This window comes from Paralichthys olivaceus, chromosome 11 (genome assembly GCF_024713975.1).
Source record: "Paralichthys olivaceus isolate ysfri-2021 chromosome 11, ASM2471397v2, whole genome shotgun sequence".
Lineage (NCBI taxonomy): Eukaryota > Metazoa > Chordata > Actinopteri > Pleuronectiformes > Paralichthyidae > Paralichthys > Paralichthys olivaceus.
The window spans coordinates 8,408,114-8,423,484 of record NC_091103.1 but is presented as its reverse complement, the minus strand read 5'-3'; the positions used below and the strand labels follow the sequence as shown (position 1 = coordinate 8,423,484).

Genomic DNA, 15,371 nt, shown 5'->3' with positions numbered 1-15,371 from the left:
CATGCGTAATGTATACATTATACATACATCATACATAATAATGACAATACACTTTATTTATGTGGGGACTGTTGGGTTTTTCAAGTCTTGACCTTAAGTTGTGATTTGGCGCTAAAAATGTAACTGAATTGAATACCATTTATTTTAGTTCATTCATTTTTCTGCCATGGATTTTGTAAAGCACTTTGTAACCTTGTTTAGATAAGTGCTGCATAAATAAAGTTTTTATTATTATGTTTAATATTATGATTATTATAATGTAGCACAGTTACAAGGTGCTTTTTAAGTTAATTATGAATCATTTAAAGCAACCAAAGGGAAACAGTTAGTCAATTTCATTTAATTTAAAATAATTCACTTTATGGGAGATTTGAAAATGGATAAGGGGATACAGAATGATCCAGGGAGATTCATCCAAGCAAGTTTCCTGAGCTCCATGACTGGACATTGTATTTATTGCCTCAACAAATATCAGTGATCATTTATTTTTGCTTTTAAACAACAATTCACTTTTTTTAAACAACTTTAAAGCTAAGATTTACAAAGTGCACCCGAATGCAGCAACACCTAGATCCTTTCTGACTGTGTGACGTCAGAGAAGGTCAAGAAGGCAACACTGTACAGTGCAGCACCTTATATACAGTCTGTGTACTAAACACTAAATGTATACACTGTTGTTTACATCATAACCTGCCCTTTTTGCATTTATAAAATGATTCAGCAGATTGCAGCAGAAAGCACATAGCACTTTCTATTGTAGCATTAATGTGTACTATAACATCAGAGAAACCAAACACTGCCTTTGTGCTCAAGGCCTCATATTGTCATAGTATGTGTTATAATGTATCAAAAAACTTGCTCAAATCAAAGCCACAGCTTTGTTGATCCTGAGTAAAACTATAAATATTATTTTTGATTAACACAAATCTTTGTTGTTGTTGAGCTGGTACTTTTTTTTTTTGTTCCAACAGTATTTGTTTTCTCCCAATGAGTGTTCTTGGGTTTCTCTAGCAACTTATGCTAAAAAGTCACACGTCAGCATAAACAACTTCAGTCAAAAGCACTTGCTGGACTGGCCTGTCCCCTCATGTTCAAAATGAGAACTGCACTTAGAAGTATTAAGGGCAAAGGTCACAGTCCAACAAATAAAATGAATTTGATTCAATGCATGATATCGTTTTGAACCACTGGTGCAGCCTGTCGTCCGTCCAATACCACAAAATCCAGTCCAGGTGAAGATGATATTTCTATCCCCCACCACTGAAACTAACTGGGTCCTGAGTGAATGATTATGTAAAATACTCACAATACTTATATACATCCTGTTTCTAAAACACTGTGCATACTACACTGTTCCTCCATACTTTCTTCAAGCAATGCTGCTAACATGAATAGGTCTTAACTATTTTAAACTATTTAACATATACAAACCTCTAGGTATCATCACTTGCTCAGTATTAACATTTATTTTATTTCATTCACTCCATCTATTTATATATTTCAGACAGTTTTACAGATATATCATTCTATTTTATATCATTCAATTATTTACTGATGCATCTCTGAATTGATTTCACTTGAAAACCTTACTTTTTATTCCTCGTTTCATTTATTCCTCTATTTTATTTCATTATTTTATTTCCATCCTATTCTTATCTCTTCAAGTATTTTATGTTGGTATCACTATTTTTTTAATCTTTTGACCTAATTGTATTTTTATGAGGTTTACATTGTATGAGAAGTGCTATGCAAGTCAACTCTTATTGGTGTGAAGGGCTGTATTATTTTAAATTAAATGGCTGAGGTGTAGAAAAGCAGAAGTCTATTCCTAAGAATGCACTGTGAGTTTCCTTTACACACCGTCTGTTCCTTAACTTCATTTCTGCAAAGTAACTGTGGAGTCAGAAAGATTTAAATGAGTATAAACACAAAAATGTGCATTTGAGTAGCTGACACTGTAATTGTAGGAGGCCTGGTTCGATTTCTGTTTGAGATGATTGAATGTTACATGAAAAGATAAATAAAGTGAACAGATGGGGATATGTCAAAATCAAACAAGTAGCAATAAGTAACCCTTTAAAGGCTCAGTAATTACCACTTTCTTTTTTCAATTTATTTGACAATTATTCAAAACATTTAATGATCAAACTGTTGACAAACTCTTAAAGCACCAAATAACACAGAACACACGCATGTTCACCTGGTGTGTAAATAAGTTATAATTATAGTGCAATGCATATTATGTATAGGCAGAATTTTAACAAACATCACTGCATACAAGTTAGTATTGAATATAATCTGAATTAGTGACAGACCGATTCATTGGTCGGCCGATTAATCAGGGCAATAGCTTGCATTTTGAGATAATCTGTTAATTTTTAAATTTAGAAGTAGTGCATATCTGCTAAAGCAAACAGATAAAGCAGATTTTTCATTTAAAACAAATTGGTGATTAATTAATGATAAATAAATGATTAGTTCAGCAATTTTGTACCTGATGTCTTACTCTCAATAAATAATTCTACTTTATCACATTCCAAAAATAAAAACAACATATTAATATTGTTTATTGGCCATCCACCACCCTGCTCTCTAATTATCAGCATCAGCACTGGCCATTGAAAAAACCCACATCGGTCCACCACTAATTTCAAACACCAACATATTTTCAAACGATACATGTCAATGTATTCAAAGATACATTCAAACATTTAAAGGCATACCATTTGACAGTCTTCAATATTCAAAAAATATTTCCCATTCAACAAATTTTCATCCAAACCCATAAAGAATATCACAACTGAAAGATTCCACAAACCCTCTTAAACAAAACAGGAAAAGGCATATTCTTCATATTTGATGACTTAAGACATTGGTTTCTCTCAAGCAGAGAGATTTTCTGTCACTGGATTATTTGCTGGTTTATTTTTATGTGATTGAATTAAATGCTGTAGCTTTCCAAGTTATAACAGGCTGGTTGAAGGGCAAAAATAATCTGAACCCTGAAGCTCCTGAGGAGGTAAAAACAAAGCAAGTTGTTCATACTTTTCAATTTCCCTTCTTGAAATGCATCAGTTGTGTTTCAAAGAACACAACATGGCCCTGAAAGTAGCTAACACAACAACATATTAACTTTCTAAATCCAGCAGATCTGCAGCTATGTAGAACTTGGCAGTCAATAACTGCAACAAATACATAGTTGTAAATTAAGTGGTTATGGATAGTCCCATGATAATAATAGTCCAGACTGGTTTTTGCAGATGTGTTACAAACTGAACTGTTATGAGAGAGCAGCATACTGTGGAAATATGTGCGGAATATGGCTTTAAGGACACAGAGGATTAGCAGAGGTCTGGTCAGGGCTTGGTTTAACAAAGCCGTCCCTTTTGCTGAAATCCACCACAGAGCCTGACAGTACAACTCTGAAGGCAGCCAAAGTTAAAGGAAAAAGAAAACACTGCAGCTCTAAACAGAGATGGAACCCTCTCTAAAGTTGGTCTTCCCGATCAGAACATTAAGCAGTGTGGCCCTGCCCTCCGCGGTCTCCTTCTGAACCTCTCTGATGATGTCGCCCAGCCTGTCCTCGTCCTCACGCCCTATGAGGTAGCCCTTGCCGCCGTAACCATCTGCCACTATGTGATAATCTGCACAAAAAGAGGAGAAGCTTATCAGTTAGCTACTACACAGACATAAGACATAAAAGATGCATGAATTTTTTTCAATGCCTGCAAAATTATCTGTGCATGTGCAACAACCATGCAACATCTTACCTGTAAATGCAAGGCCACATGCAACGTTGCTGCCGAGGATGGGAACCTGCTCTCTAGAGATCTGACTCCAACACGCGTCATTTCCCACCACAGCTATAACTGGAGTCTGGAGGGGAAAAGAATAAAGGAAATGTGGAATATCATAAAAAAATAATGTTATTTCTACAAAGACAATGCACAGATCCAGTCATCTTTTGCTGAGGCCTTTAAAGCCTGTGGCGGGGTATTACTACATTTTCAGAAGTTGATTTATCATTACAGCCACTATGAGCGTTTCAAATTTGTCAATTTCCACCAATACATTTGCACAGACGTCTCCTGTAGGCTGGTGAAAAAAACTGCTTTATGACTACTTAAAAAGTAACCGAGCGAGAAGTTGATAATTATACAACTAGAAATAAAGCAATGTGCAGTTTCTGTCAAACATACATTTCCAGGATCATATAAGGTCACTGTAACCTTTGATCTCTGAAATCTAATCAGTTCATCCTTGAGTCCAGTTCAAAAGTTGCAGAAACTCCCTCAAAGTGGTTTTGAGATATCAAATTCAAGAGGCCAAAAAAATGCGTGTGAAGAGATCACTGTGAACTTCATATGTTCGTGCCAGATGTAAAGACATTTTCTTTGAGAATATTGTTTTGACTTTGACCTTTTGTGACCCTCGACTTCCAAAATCTAATCAGGTAATCTTTGAGGTATTTACTGTTATTACGGATAAAAAAAATAGGTCATTGATAAAACAGTCCCTTGTAACTGTGTGGGTGAACATTTGTCGTAAATCTGAAGACATTCCCTCAAGCTGATCTTAATATATCACATTCAAGAAATACATAAAAATAAAACAATAGCTCATGGATAAAACAGTCCCTTACAACCATGTGGCTGATTTTACCTTGTGTCTCGTAAACGTGTCAAACTCTGCAACACTGTATCCTAAGGAGCCGTCACCATACACTATCCACACCTGAAAAGCACACAGGGTAAGTAGCATCCAAATGATCTGATCAACAGAGGATCTGAACGATGCTTTCACTGGTGACTGTACCTCAGAGTCAGGCCGGCACAGTTTTGCTCCAAGTGCAAATCCTCCTCCAACTCCCAGCGTCCCAAAGGCTCCTGTTTGAACACAATTACAAATTACTACACTGTGATTAATGACCTCAGATCAGATTATTTAAACACGGAGCAAACATGACTTGATCATGTTAAACAAACTTGAGATTTTGGATAACATTAAATAGAAGTGACTACTACAGCATAGTTTTCTGTGCACTCCTGCAACCTCCTTATGAGGAGACAAATAACCAGAAAACAACCATTTTGAAAAGAAAAGGATCTTACCTGGATCTAGCCAGCGCATAGGCCCTCTTGGTCTCATTATGTAAGCAGCACTTCCAACAAAATCGCCCCCATCTGCAACAATGATGCTGTCGTCTGCCATCAGCTCATCCACACAGTGCAGGACTTTCAGTGGATTTAAGTGGCGGTCTGTCTTCTCATCAGCTTTAGCTCTGGAATACAAATAAAAGAAAGGAAAAAAACTCAGATTTATGTATAAAAAAGGAAGACGTACGTCCTCTTCCTTCCATCCACATCTTGCACAGGAGCCAGAGTCTCTGCAGTTGTGATCAAATGAGTTGGAGCGCGACGTTTTCCCTTTATTAAGATTTCACCAAGAGGCACATTTTAATTTGAATTAATACGGCGACACAGAGCAGGGACCAGAGATCGTCACCTCTTCTTACCTGTTTGTATTTTCTTTGTTCACATCTCCTGTTTTGAGGCTCTGAGGCCATTCTTCTGGACAGCGGTGACCCTTCAGCCCTTTAGAAAGCTGCACTAAGAACGAACCAGCGTCACCTAGAATACACCAATATTTACATTTTAGACACAAAGTGTTTAATGAAAGTATCTGTCACAACCTTAGAGAGGACTAATCAATATTTAAGTGCAAGTTTAAACTTTTCACTGTTTTGATTGTGGCTGTTCAGAGAAGACACTTTTAAATAGCACATCTAAAGTGACACAGTAACTTATCAAATATAAACTGTATGATGATGATGGCGGCTTGTGAACATACCCTGAATTGCTATAGTTGGTTTCCAGAACATATCTGAGTTTTTCAGCAGCTGTGATTTATCTCTGTTGACGGCGATGATCTTGCTCCGTCTGTTGAGAACTCTGCCGTAGCTCAGGCGGAAGTCACACACGGTGCCTAAAAACACAACAAACAGTTTGTCATTTCAGCCAGAAACAGGTTTTAAACAAAAATATCAAAATATTCCTCAGTTATTGCATGATTATTTTAATACTCTTCGACTTTTTTTCCCATTTAGTCAAAATTTCCAGACCTGCTAAAAGCACCAAGTCAGCGTCCTTTAGAGCATCTCTCCTGTTCTGACGGATGTGGATGGGACTGTTTTTACCCAGCATGCCACGAGACATGCCTCCAAGGAAGCATGGGATGCCCAGGTCCTCCAATGCTTTCCTGTAAAGCAGGAAAAAGATTTTGACCAGATGAGCGTTGCTGAGAAACATTTTAAAACAACTTTTGAATGCTATCGGACGGCTGAAGGAAAAACTTGAGTAGCACTTCTTAAACCACTAAACTTTCCAGTTCAGTAAGAAACAGGATAGAAAAGTAGGGGGGGATGTGAGATATTGTCCTTTACCTAATGTCATCAACTGGCATGGGAGGTAGTGTTGCTTGGCTTCCCAGCAGAATAACAGGTTTCTTGGCTCGACTCACCAGCTCTATGCACCTTTGTACCTGAATTGTATTGACAATAATTACAAAGCAAAATGTTTAAAACTCTGCAAACAATGAGAGGGTCGTCTCATTGAGGTACAGTATTTAGCTAATAATAATGATAAATATTAAAGAGCACTTGTACCTGATCCTCTGTGGCTTGTGGGATATCAACAGGAAGCGGAGACACATCTCTGGTCTCCCAGGCTCCAGCAAACAGGTTAATCAGGTGGTTATTGAGGTACCTGAGGAGAAATCACATCATCACAGGGAACCAAGCAGGATTTTTTTCTTTAGAGTAAAGAGTGACATAAATCACAGGGAGAGAAAAGCACTAGAAGTTAATGGTTCTCTAAAAGACGTTACCTTAGCAAATCTTAGTTTATCAATGTACCAATAAAGTTACTGATTCTTGTAATGGGTAGAAGTGTAATTTTATATCATTTGAAGTCAAATTTCTATTCTCACACTGTATTTATCTTTTTTTAAATACATGTTCAGTGTCAACAAGACAAGCTGATGACATACCATGTGACAATTTTCCCCATCAAGCCCTTGGGAGGGTTCTTAACCCCAAACTCTTTGGATACCAGGTGGTAGGGGTACAGTGTGTCGATGGGGAACTCTATGAAAACAGGTCCAGGGGTTCCAGACTGGGCGATGGCCAGGGCCTTCCTCACCGTAGGTACGATCTCTCTGATCGTCCTGACGGATGCACAGAACTTACATAGCGGCTTGAACAGAGACATCTGGTCAATGTCTTGCAGCGCTCCTCTGCCCTGTACCACAAACACAATTGATGGAGAGGTTAGAAATTGCAGCTGAGAACATGTACAAGTGTGATAGAGTTTTAGATCTGTCATACACTGTTACTGACCAGAGTAGAACTGCCCTTAAATGAAAACAATTATCTTCTTTTATTTCACTCTCAAATACACATCATGGTTGCATCAGTGTCACCTGAAGTAGTGTGCCAGCAGCTCCGCCTATGAGAAGCAATGGAGATTCAGCCATCTGAGCATTCTTCACTGCCGTCACTGTGTTAGTGAGGCCTGGGCCAGCAGTGACTGCTGCTACACCAACAGTGCCTGGTGGAAAGAGACACAATAACTCAGCTACAGGTCTGACTAAACACAATGCTATGCTAGTCTCAGCCAAAACACTGGCACACCTACAAGCCTCTTTTAATGCTGTTAATTACACATCACAAAGTCTGGAGCAGAACAGCAACACGGCCAGTTCTTTAATGCTCCACAAGTGCATCATGATGTTTTGACACATTTATCCCTGTAACGTAAAACTGCACCTGACAGTCTTGCCACAGCATCAGCAGCGAACACAGCTGTGGCTTCGTGCCGGGTGTCCACGATGCGGATGCCAAGCTTCTCACAAGCCACCAGGATAGGCGAGATGTGTCCACCGACGAGAGTGAAAACGTACTTGATCCCGTGGGCGCGGAGCACCTCTGCCACGCTCTCGCCTCCATGCCGTGGACTCTGTGTTTCAGTCTGAAATGCATAGATGACAGAATATTTAGATTAAACGATTCTGAAAACCTGAAAAAAAGATTTTTCATTGATAAATAATTGACAATGTAAGGTCGTGGCCCCCTCCAGGAGCATTTCACATAGTCAATCATTGAATTTAAGTTGGTTCTCATTAAATTGAGAAACTGACCAACCCAACCCAAACTGAGTCGGATGTTTTTCCAGTTACAGGCATGTGCAGTGAAATCAAAAAAGTTGATAGGCTGTTATCAACAAAAACTCTCTTGACATCTTTGTCTGTGTCTTCTGCTTGTATGTCCCCGCTTTTTCTTTCTGTTGCTCCACGTTTGTGTTGTATGGTAGAAATGTCATCAACACACCAACTCGATTGAAGAAAGGCTGCAGAAAATCCAGAGCGTCTCAGTCGGACACTTACGCTCACACATACAGCCCCTCTGGAGAATGTCCGGGGGGGGGTCTCTGGAGTTCAGTGCAAAGTCGTTCTAATAGGCCCCCTGGGAAATTGCCCACATAGCCCAGCCTGTTGCACCGCCCCTGGCCCCTGTCTAAAGCCAATCACACCATCCCCTCGCCCCCTCCCCTGGTCTTTCATATTTCACAATAACCACATACTGTCAGCCTTTGTGTTATCCCATTGACCGCTTGGCCTTTGTGCAATAAAACCCACCGAGCTGGTGAAAGGTCATGTTCGTGCGCATCGTCTCACCTTTCACCTGTGACCAGCCACTACGCACGGGTGGGGACACAGCATTGAGTTAGTACAGTGTAATGCTAACAGGTTACATTGTGTTTAGCATGTGGAGGAAACCCACCTTGTGAAAGAGCTGGTAGATCAAACCCAGTTTGTAGGCGGCCAGCAGGAGCGCACACACCGCGACGCCGGCACAGCATCCGAGGACGGAGCTGAGTGACTCCATGTTGTCACAGAGAAGTAAACACTCACCTGAGCTCAACTTAATATCAAACCTGCTCCCAACTCCTCCACTTCAGGCTAAGCTAAGTTACTAACGCTGCTCCCGACAACTGCTACACGGCCATTTTTCAAAGTCGTCACTGTCACTGTGCGATTAGATCACATGTGGAAAAAGCTCCGGGACACTCATCAGACACAGAGACTGCACTTCCGTGAACGCTGCTTTGACCTTTTTTATAACGACAACACAGGAACACCTCTGGACACCTTCACTAGTAAAGTGCACTGTGACTACATGTGCAACAACAGGGTTTACTTTCAAAATAAAGCCCCCAGCTACATTAAACAAGCGACAATAGAGGCCAAATGCATACATGTTCATGTATTCACAAAGACAATAACATGTGAGTATTTTCTCAATGTTACCCACTGCGAATTTAGTCAAGATTACCCGGTATAATAAATCCTCGTCCTTTATTGTGAAGAACATGACGAGTCTATTTCCGGTTACTGGGTTTATCTCATGTGACTTTAACAAATCAGTTTGTGGGTGTAACCGAACGAAGTAACGGACAAGCCCTTTGTCCAATCAGAAGCCAGAGGGGGCGGTTACAAACTGTCACATTGAATCAGAGCAAACTTCACACTGAGAAAATAAGATACAGATTTTTATTTTATTTTATTTTATTTTGTTTTGTGGGCATCAAGAGGCAGAATTAATGTGACACTTCACAAAAACTTTGGAGAGAAAAAAATAAACATTCTTTAACAATAATACATTTAGCTGCTGAAAATGTCATTGTGAATGATTAATTGTACAGGCAATTCACTGGTAATAAAGTCAGATCCCTATGTGTGTGTGTGTTATTGTGTGTGTGTGTGTGTGGGTGTGTGTGTGTGTGTGTGGGTGTGGGTGGGTGTGTGTGTGGGTGGCTGTGTTTGAATAGCACGTTTGTTCTCCCTATCTTCACAGCAGTGTACAAAAGGGGAGTTTGTAAACATCAATTGTCTTTCCATGATCAGGTTGTTCGGCAAACAGTATTTTGTCATCTGGTTTTTGTTCCTCAAAAATAATGATCTGAAAGAGAGCAGAAATTAAACTTGATTTGGTGTGAACATAATCTGTCACAGATTACAGCAAAACAGAAATCAGAGGTGGACAAACATCGGATCAGGTTTACCTGATTCTCTCCACTTCTGAGCCACGTTCCAGGAAGGTAGAGGAAATGCTGAGGACCGATGAGCCAGTGGCGTCCGAGGTTCTGCCCGTTGACAAACACGACTCCTTTACCCCAACCCTGTAGATGCATGCACTATGCCTGATTAGAATGTGTGTTTGAAAACTGTGGTATCAACACCATCACCATCATCATCATTACACTTTTATTAAACAATCATGCAGTATTTTGTGTGGAAACATTGCAAAAGCATATTAACACTACAACAATACCCAGTTCTGATATATGTAGCTCACTATGAAATATAGTGGTTTGACTCACAGGGAGTGTGACAAAGGTGTCTGTGGGAGGCCCGTTCACATAGAGTCCGGCCTGGAAAAACCCTGGGATGCAGGGCGACTTGATGTCAGACTTCCAATAACCTGAATTTATTATTCTGAAACACGATCAAACAATCAGTTCAAACTAAAATCTATCCAGACATCATCTGGTAATATTTGACACATCATAATAATAATTAGGAAGTAACTGAGTATACTTTGGACTAAGGTAGATATATAAGCACGGCACTCAAAAGTCAAAGGTCAAAGCTATAAAAACCTGTTTATGAGTGAAATGCTGATTTATGAGAAGAGTACAAAGTGTTTCAGGGTGAATCTGTCCTTTAATTTGTATCAAGAAACTGTTTAGTTTAGCTCTTAATTCAGTTGACCAACCTTTTGATAAAGCCTGGCTTCATATCCAAACAGAAGATGGTAAATCCTCTGAGAGGGAAATGATTCAGCAGAATGTCTCCCACAATACCTGAGAGGTAAAAACATGAAATGTAAACAAGCAGAAAAAACACACATACATGCTTTTTGGTGTGCTCTATCTGATGTGCAGAATATGGCAAAGGAAGAAGAAAGTCTACACACACGAGAGTCATTCTGATTATTCATGTGTGAGTGAATTCAATAGATTTCGGTGCCCAAGCAACATCCAATCTGTTATGATGTTTCCTTATATTACTCGTGTCTAGCTGTGCACAGTGGGTAATGACAGATTCTGCTGGTATGACTGGTGTGAAAGCAAAAACATGGCACATGATTGAATGTAGAATAACCTTTGCGCTGTTGATCCAGAGCTTTCCCGTAGTTCACCCGTCCACAGTTCTCCACGAGTAAACTCAACGTCCTCGCTTGCTTTGATGCACAAAACCAAGAGTCATTTTAGAAATCTTAGAAAATCTTAGAAAAGTTTTTTTTATGTACTTTTACTTAAAGGTAAAACATTGAGTACTTCCTCCACCACTGATGTTTGCGCAGTTCATGCTGATTTTGTATCAGAGTCTTTTCTGTTAGGTACCTTGGATCTTTGACAAAAAAATTTAAAAGAAGTTCAGTACCTTTCCATCGGGGAGTGTCAGCTCGTGGGTCTTATAGTCCAAACTACCAACAAATTGTCTGTCCACAAAAACCTAGAGAACATTAACAGTCACAGTGACAGGGTTAAGTATGACCACATTATATAGTTGTTTTGAAACGATATCATTATTTGTGCACAGTATGTGTTTCTGGGGTTGATCTGCGTGTCCTCACCATGGCTCTATCTCTGATGTTGTTCCTGGAGTTGAGGACGCCTCCACTGCTGATGGTGGTTTCGTACAGCGTGTAACCGTACGACTGACCGTTGTTATTGTTGACAGGTAGACTCTCCATGTTCACCGGGCTCTCTGACCTGTGAGGCTGCATGCACACAGTCAAACAATGCAACATGTTAGCCTCGTTCGATCAGCGTTCAATCAAATCTATGTTTGTGTCGTTTTACACGTAGGGCACATAACTGTTGGGGTAAAAATATGCATTATCGCTGAATTTAACTGTACATGCATGCATGGCACTGAGGTGTACATGGAATTAAAGCTATTGTCTAAACTGCATATGATGTGCACCTCTTTGTGTTCACAATGTTTCATATGATGAAATCTGAGCAGACAAGCTGCAGGTTGCCAGATCTGGACACAGCAGCAGACAAACAGGCTAATAACAACAACATCCTGTCTGTCTGAGGCTCTCCACATCTTTTTGTGCTCATCCCAGCAGGGACAGTGTGGTTGGAGATTGGATACAACATTTTTCATCCTGTAGTAAACCATAGAATCAACTGTCAAACCTGACAGGTGCTCGGTGTATCTGCAGCCCACCTTGTCAGTGAAGTGCAGGCTGTCCCACAGTGACAGGTGCTGCTGGATGACAACAGGGTCGTACACTCTCCTTCCCTGTGGAGATGGCACTTCAGGAAGAGGCTCAGCTGGAACACGAGTTGACAAAAACATTTGCAGTAATTAAGTCTGATTATGACAGACTCAGATGCTCAGGGGGGTGAAGTCATCAGTTGAATTGTTAGATGTACATGGCTTTCAATCAGAGCATGTGGATGTTAAAGAAGAGCTTACAGTGGTACTGGCTGAATAAATTCCTCAACAGCTGATATTTCTGGGTGCAGTCTCCAGCCTCATTTAAGGGAGCATCATAATCTGCAGGGAAAATATTCACAAATACAGTATGAGGCGATGTATCTGTTGAGGGGAGATTTAGTCTCAGAGCTCTCATGGGAAGGGGTTATGTCTATACCGACCATAACTGGTGACCTGAGGTTTGTAACCACCAAAGTCCATCGCTCCATTCATGAAGCCGAAGCTGGTTCCACCATGAAACATGTACAGGTTGATGGAAACACCTCTCTCCAGGATCTCTGACACCACAGCTAGCATGTCTGTCAAGAGGGAGCACAAATCCCAATAGGTCCCATCCTATTCACTGTAAAACGAAATACTTTTGCTCACTCAAGATACTTTTCAAGTATCAATACTCACATATATGAAATTAACAAGTACATACAGAGAAAACATAACGAAAGACTAATAGTTATATTTACTATATTTAATGAAGCAAAGCATTTAGTAATACACAGACTGAGCCAAAGAGCCACATGCAGTTATGAATGACTTAGAGTGAATAACTGTGATTATTGATTATTGAAGTGTTTCTTTACCCTCAGCATGGAACACATGGTGATGCTCTCCCCACACATCAAACCACCCAGACCAGTACTCCATCACCATCAGAGGCTTCTGCGGCTGCACAGAACAGAACACATGTTTGCATTACATACATATTATACTTTTATCTATCAGAGGCTTTCACAAAAGTACAAAATTGACTATTTCCCCCATGGCAAGATATATCTACATATGCAAAAGTAGAAATAACCAATACATGTAATTTACCTGCATGTCAGCCAAGTGCTGGATCGCTCCAAATGACAGTCTCTGAAGGTTTATTGTTTTTAAAACTGAAATGAGCAATGTGTAAAATACTTAAGTGCAGTTTCAAGGGCAAAACATTAAAAAGCTTCAAAGTTAGAAGTTGCAATCAGGTTTTTTTTTTTTATGTAAGTCAAAGGTCCCTACCGCCTTCCACTCCTCCATATCTCAAGCCCTCCCAGTTGTCTGATGTCAGCAGGAGCTCACGGATTCCTCTGGTCTGGAGACACTGCCGTCAGAGGAAGAGAAAAACCTTACACACATGAGGAATGCTGAAATACCTGCAGAACTATATAACATAAACATTTTATTGACAAAGAACTTGAAATGAATGAACTCACATTCTTTATAAATGACATGTATTCTTCATCTTTTGCATATGATCCATACTCGTTCTCAACTTGCACTGCAATGATTGGTCCTCCATCTTCAAACTTAAAAAACAAAATCAAGGAAAACTATGTTGGCTGCAACATTGATAATAAATATAGAATGTAATGAGGTCAGTTATTTGGACGTACCATCAGAGGTTTGATAATTGAGACAAGCTTGTCAAAGTAGAGGTTGACAGCATCTACAAATCCAGGATAAGTTGTCCTCAGCTGCATATCTTTATCTTGTAACAACCAGCTGAAAACAAACAAACATGAGAACAACTGTGTGGTGCATATACGGCTCATACAGTATGTGGCTGTATTTTTAGATAATAACCAGATGGTGTTACCTAGGCAACCCACCCAAGTCCCATTCAGCGCAGATGTAGGGTCCAGGACGCAGGATGACCCAGAGACCCATCTCTGCTGCTAGACTGACGTAAGCCCTGAAAAAAAGAGGAGGAAACCTCTGCTTCATTCTGAATACAAAACGGGAGGGAAAAAAGAAAGAGGGTGCCTTACCTGAGGTCCAGCTGTTCCTGGAAGTTGAACGTTCCTCTCTCAGGCTCGTGCAGATTCCATGGCACATAGCTAAAAAAAACGGACGTGTAAAACCCTGATTTTCGTGTTTCTATTTCATTTTAGGACACAGACACATTTGATTTTATCTGATCTGTGTTAGAACAGTGAATATCCTGCTGTGTGAGGCGTAGTCACATCAAAGTGGCAGCCTACGTTGTGAGAGTGTTGAGGCCACAAGCCTTCATCTTCAGTAGCCGGTCCCCCCAGTACGCTCTGGGCACGCGGAAATAATGGATGGAGCCTCCCAGGATGTGAAAGGGCTCTCCCTCCAGAGTGAACTGATCCGAATTTGCCCTCAGACCCTCGGAACGACTCATTTTTCTCACTTCAGGATGGTGAGGGGAACTGTTTTATAAAACAGAGGTCCAGTCTTTGAAACAAGTCTGTGTTAGATGATTATATTCAAAAGAGTAAAGTATCACAACTTATATATTACTGTAATAAAGCTTTACAATCAGTAATTCATGAATTTGTCGTATATTGTACATAAAAATAGATGAAGATTTCACAATTGAAATATAAATAAAATGTAGAATAAAAGCAAAACCTTACCAAGGGTTGTCATGAAAGTCCAGAGGCAGAATTACTGTCAAAGCTGTACCATTGTAAAGGAGGACGGTGCTGGGAGGCCTCAAACTCTGTAGATAAGGGAAACTATTGTTGTTTCAGAACAAAAATATAATAGTGCTCTGTCTCTCTGTCTCTCTCTCTCTCTTTCTGTGTGTGTGTGTGTGTGTGTGTGTGGCAGTCAGAGAATGGAAGCATCACATTGCATTATATGCTGGCTTCATGGTATAGTATATAGCTATAAATATAGCTACCTTTCTCCATGTTGTCAATGGAGTTCCATATCCCAGATGTCGCCATCTTGTGCTTTTGATGTCTTACTAATAGACACCAATCAGGAGTCAATCTCAGCATATTTTAGTGTTATCAAATAACTTAAATCCAAACCAATGGAACTGTTCAAGTTTACTTTGGAGAAGATTT

The 15,371-nt window shown here is 39.9% G+C and overlaps 2 protein-coding genes across 3 annotated transcripts; both read right to left on the bottom strand.

The window, feature by feature from the left end:
• Positions 1-2,091: 2,091 nt before the first annotated feature.
• On the bottom strand, positions 2,092-9,202 carry ilvbl (ilvB (bacterial acetolactate synthase)-like). The gene is made up of 14 exons (XM_020095326.2): positions 8,840-9,202; positions 7,826-8,027; positions 7,480-7,607; positions 7,048-7,298; positions 6,665-6,764; positions 6,443-6,540; positions 6,122-6,258; positions 5,851-5,985; positions 5,516-5,630; positions 5,112-5,281; positions 4,816-4,886; positions 4,663-4,734; positions 3,771-3,876; positions 2,092-3,644 (listed from the first exon to the last, which is right to left on the bottom strand). Exons 1-14 carry the CDS (start codon positions 8,942-8,944, stop codon positions 3,466-3,468), a joined length of 1,869 nt encoding a protein of 622 aa, XP_019950885.1. The 5' UTR covers positions 8,945-9,202; the 3' UTR covers positions 2,092-3,465.
• Positions 9,203-9,595: 393 nt separating this feature from the next.
• LOC109634473 (beta-galactosidase-1-like protein 2) lies at positions 9,596-15,070 on the bottom strand. Of its 2 annotated transcripts, none has more exons than XM_069534710.1 (19): positions 14,934-15,070; positions 14,535-14,751; positions 14,322-14,390; positions 14,150-14,245; positions 13,947-14,055; positions 13,767-13,859; positions 13,573-13,654; positions 13,390-13,454; positions 13,155-13,239; positions 12,738-12,875; positions 12,556-12,636; positions 12,304-12,410; positions 11,699-11,845; positions 11,506-11,577; positions 11,224-11,302; positions 10,835-10,922; positions 10,440-10,554; positions 10,122-10,238; positions 9,596-10,018 (listed from the first exon to the last, which is right to left on the bottom strand). In XM_069534710.1, the coding sequence occupies exons 2-19, from the start codon at positions 14,696-14,698 to the stop codon at positions 9,908-9,910; spliced, it is 1,818 nt and encodes a 605-aa protein (XP_069390811.1). In that variant the 5' UTR covers positions 14,699-14,751; positions 14,934-15,070; the 3' UTR covers positions 9,596-9,907. The 2 variants fall into 2 exon arrangements, with proteins under 2 accessions (XP_069390811.1, XP_019950520.1); XM_020094961.2 differs by having other exon boundaries at positions 14,535-14,726.
• Between the last annotated feature and the right edge of the window lie 301 nt (positions 15,071-15,371).

Coding starts and splice junctions, on each gene's coding strand:
- ilvbl (XM_020095326.2), bottom strand. CDS start 8,944: ATGGAGTCACTCAGCTCCGTCCTCGGATGCTGTGCCGGCGTCGCGGTG. Junction 6,541..6,664: donor CACAAGCCACAGAGGATCAG/GTACAAGTGCTC, acceptor AATACAATTCAG/GTACAAAGGTGCATAGAGCT. Junction 4,887..5,111: donor TATGCGCTGGCTAGATCCAG/GTAAGATCCTTT, acceptor GTGTTCAAACAG/GAGCCTTTGGGACGCTGGGA.
- LOC109634473 (XM_069534710.1), bottom strand. CDS start 14,698: ATGAGTCGTTCCGAGGGTCTGAGGGCAAATTCGGATCAGTTCACTCTG. Junction 12,411..12,555: donor TTTATTCAGCCAGTACCACT/GTAAGCTCTTCT, acceptor CTCGTGTTCCAG/CTGAGCCTCTTCCTGAAGTG. Junction 11,578..11,698: donor ACATCAGAGATAGAGCCATG/GTGAGGACACGC, acceptor AATGTTCTCTAG/GTTTTTGTGGACAGACAATT.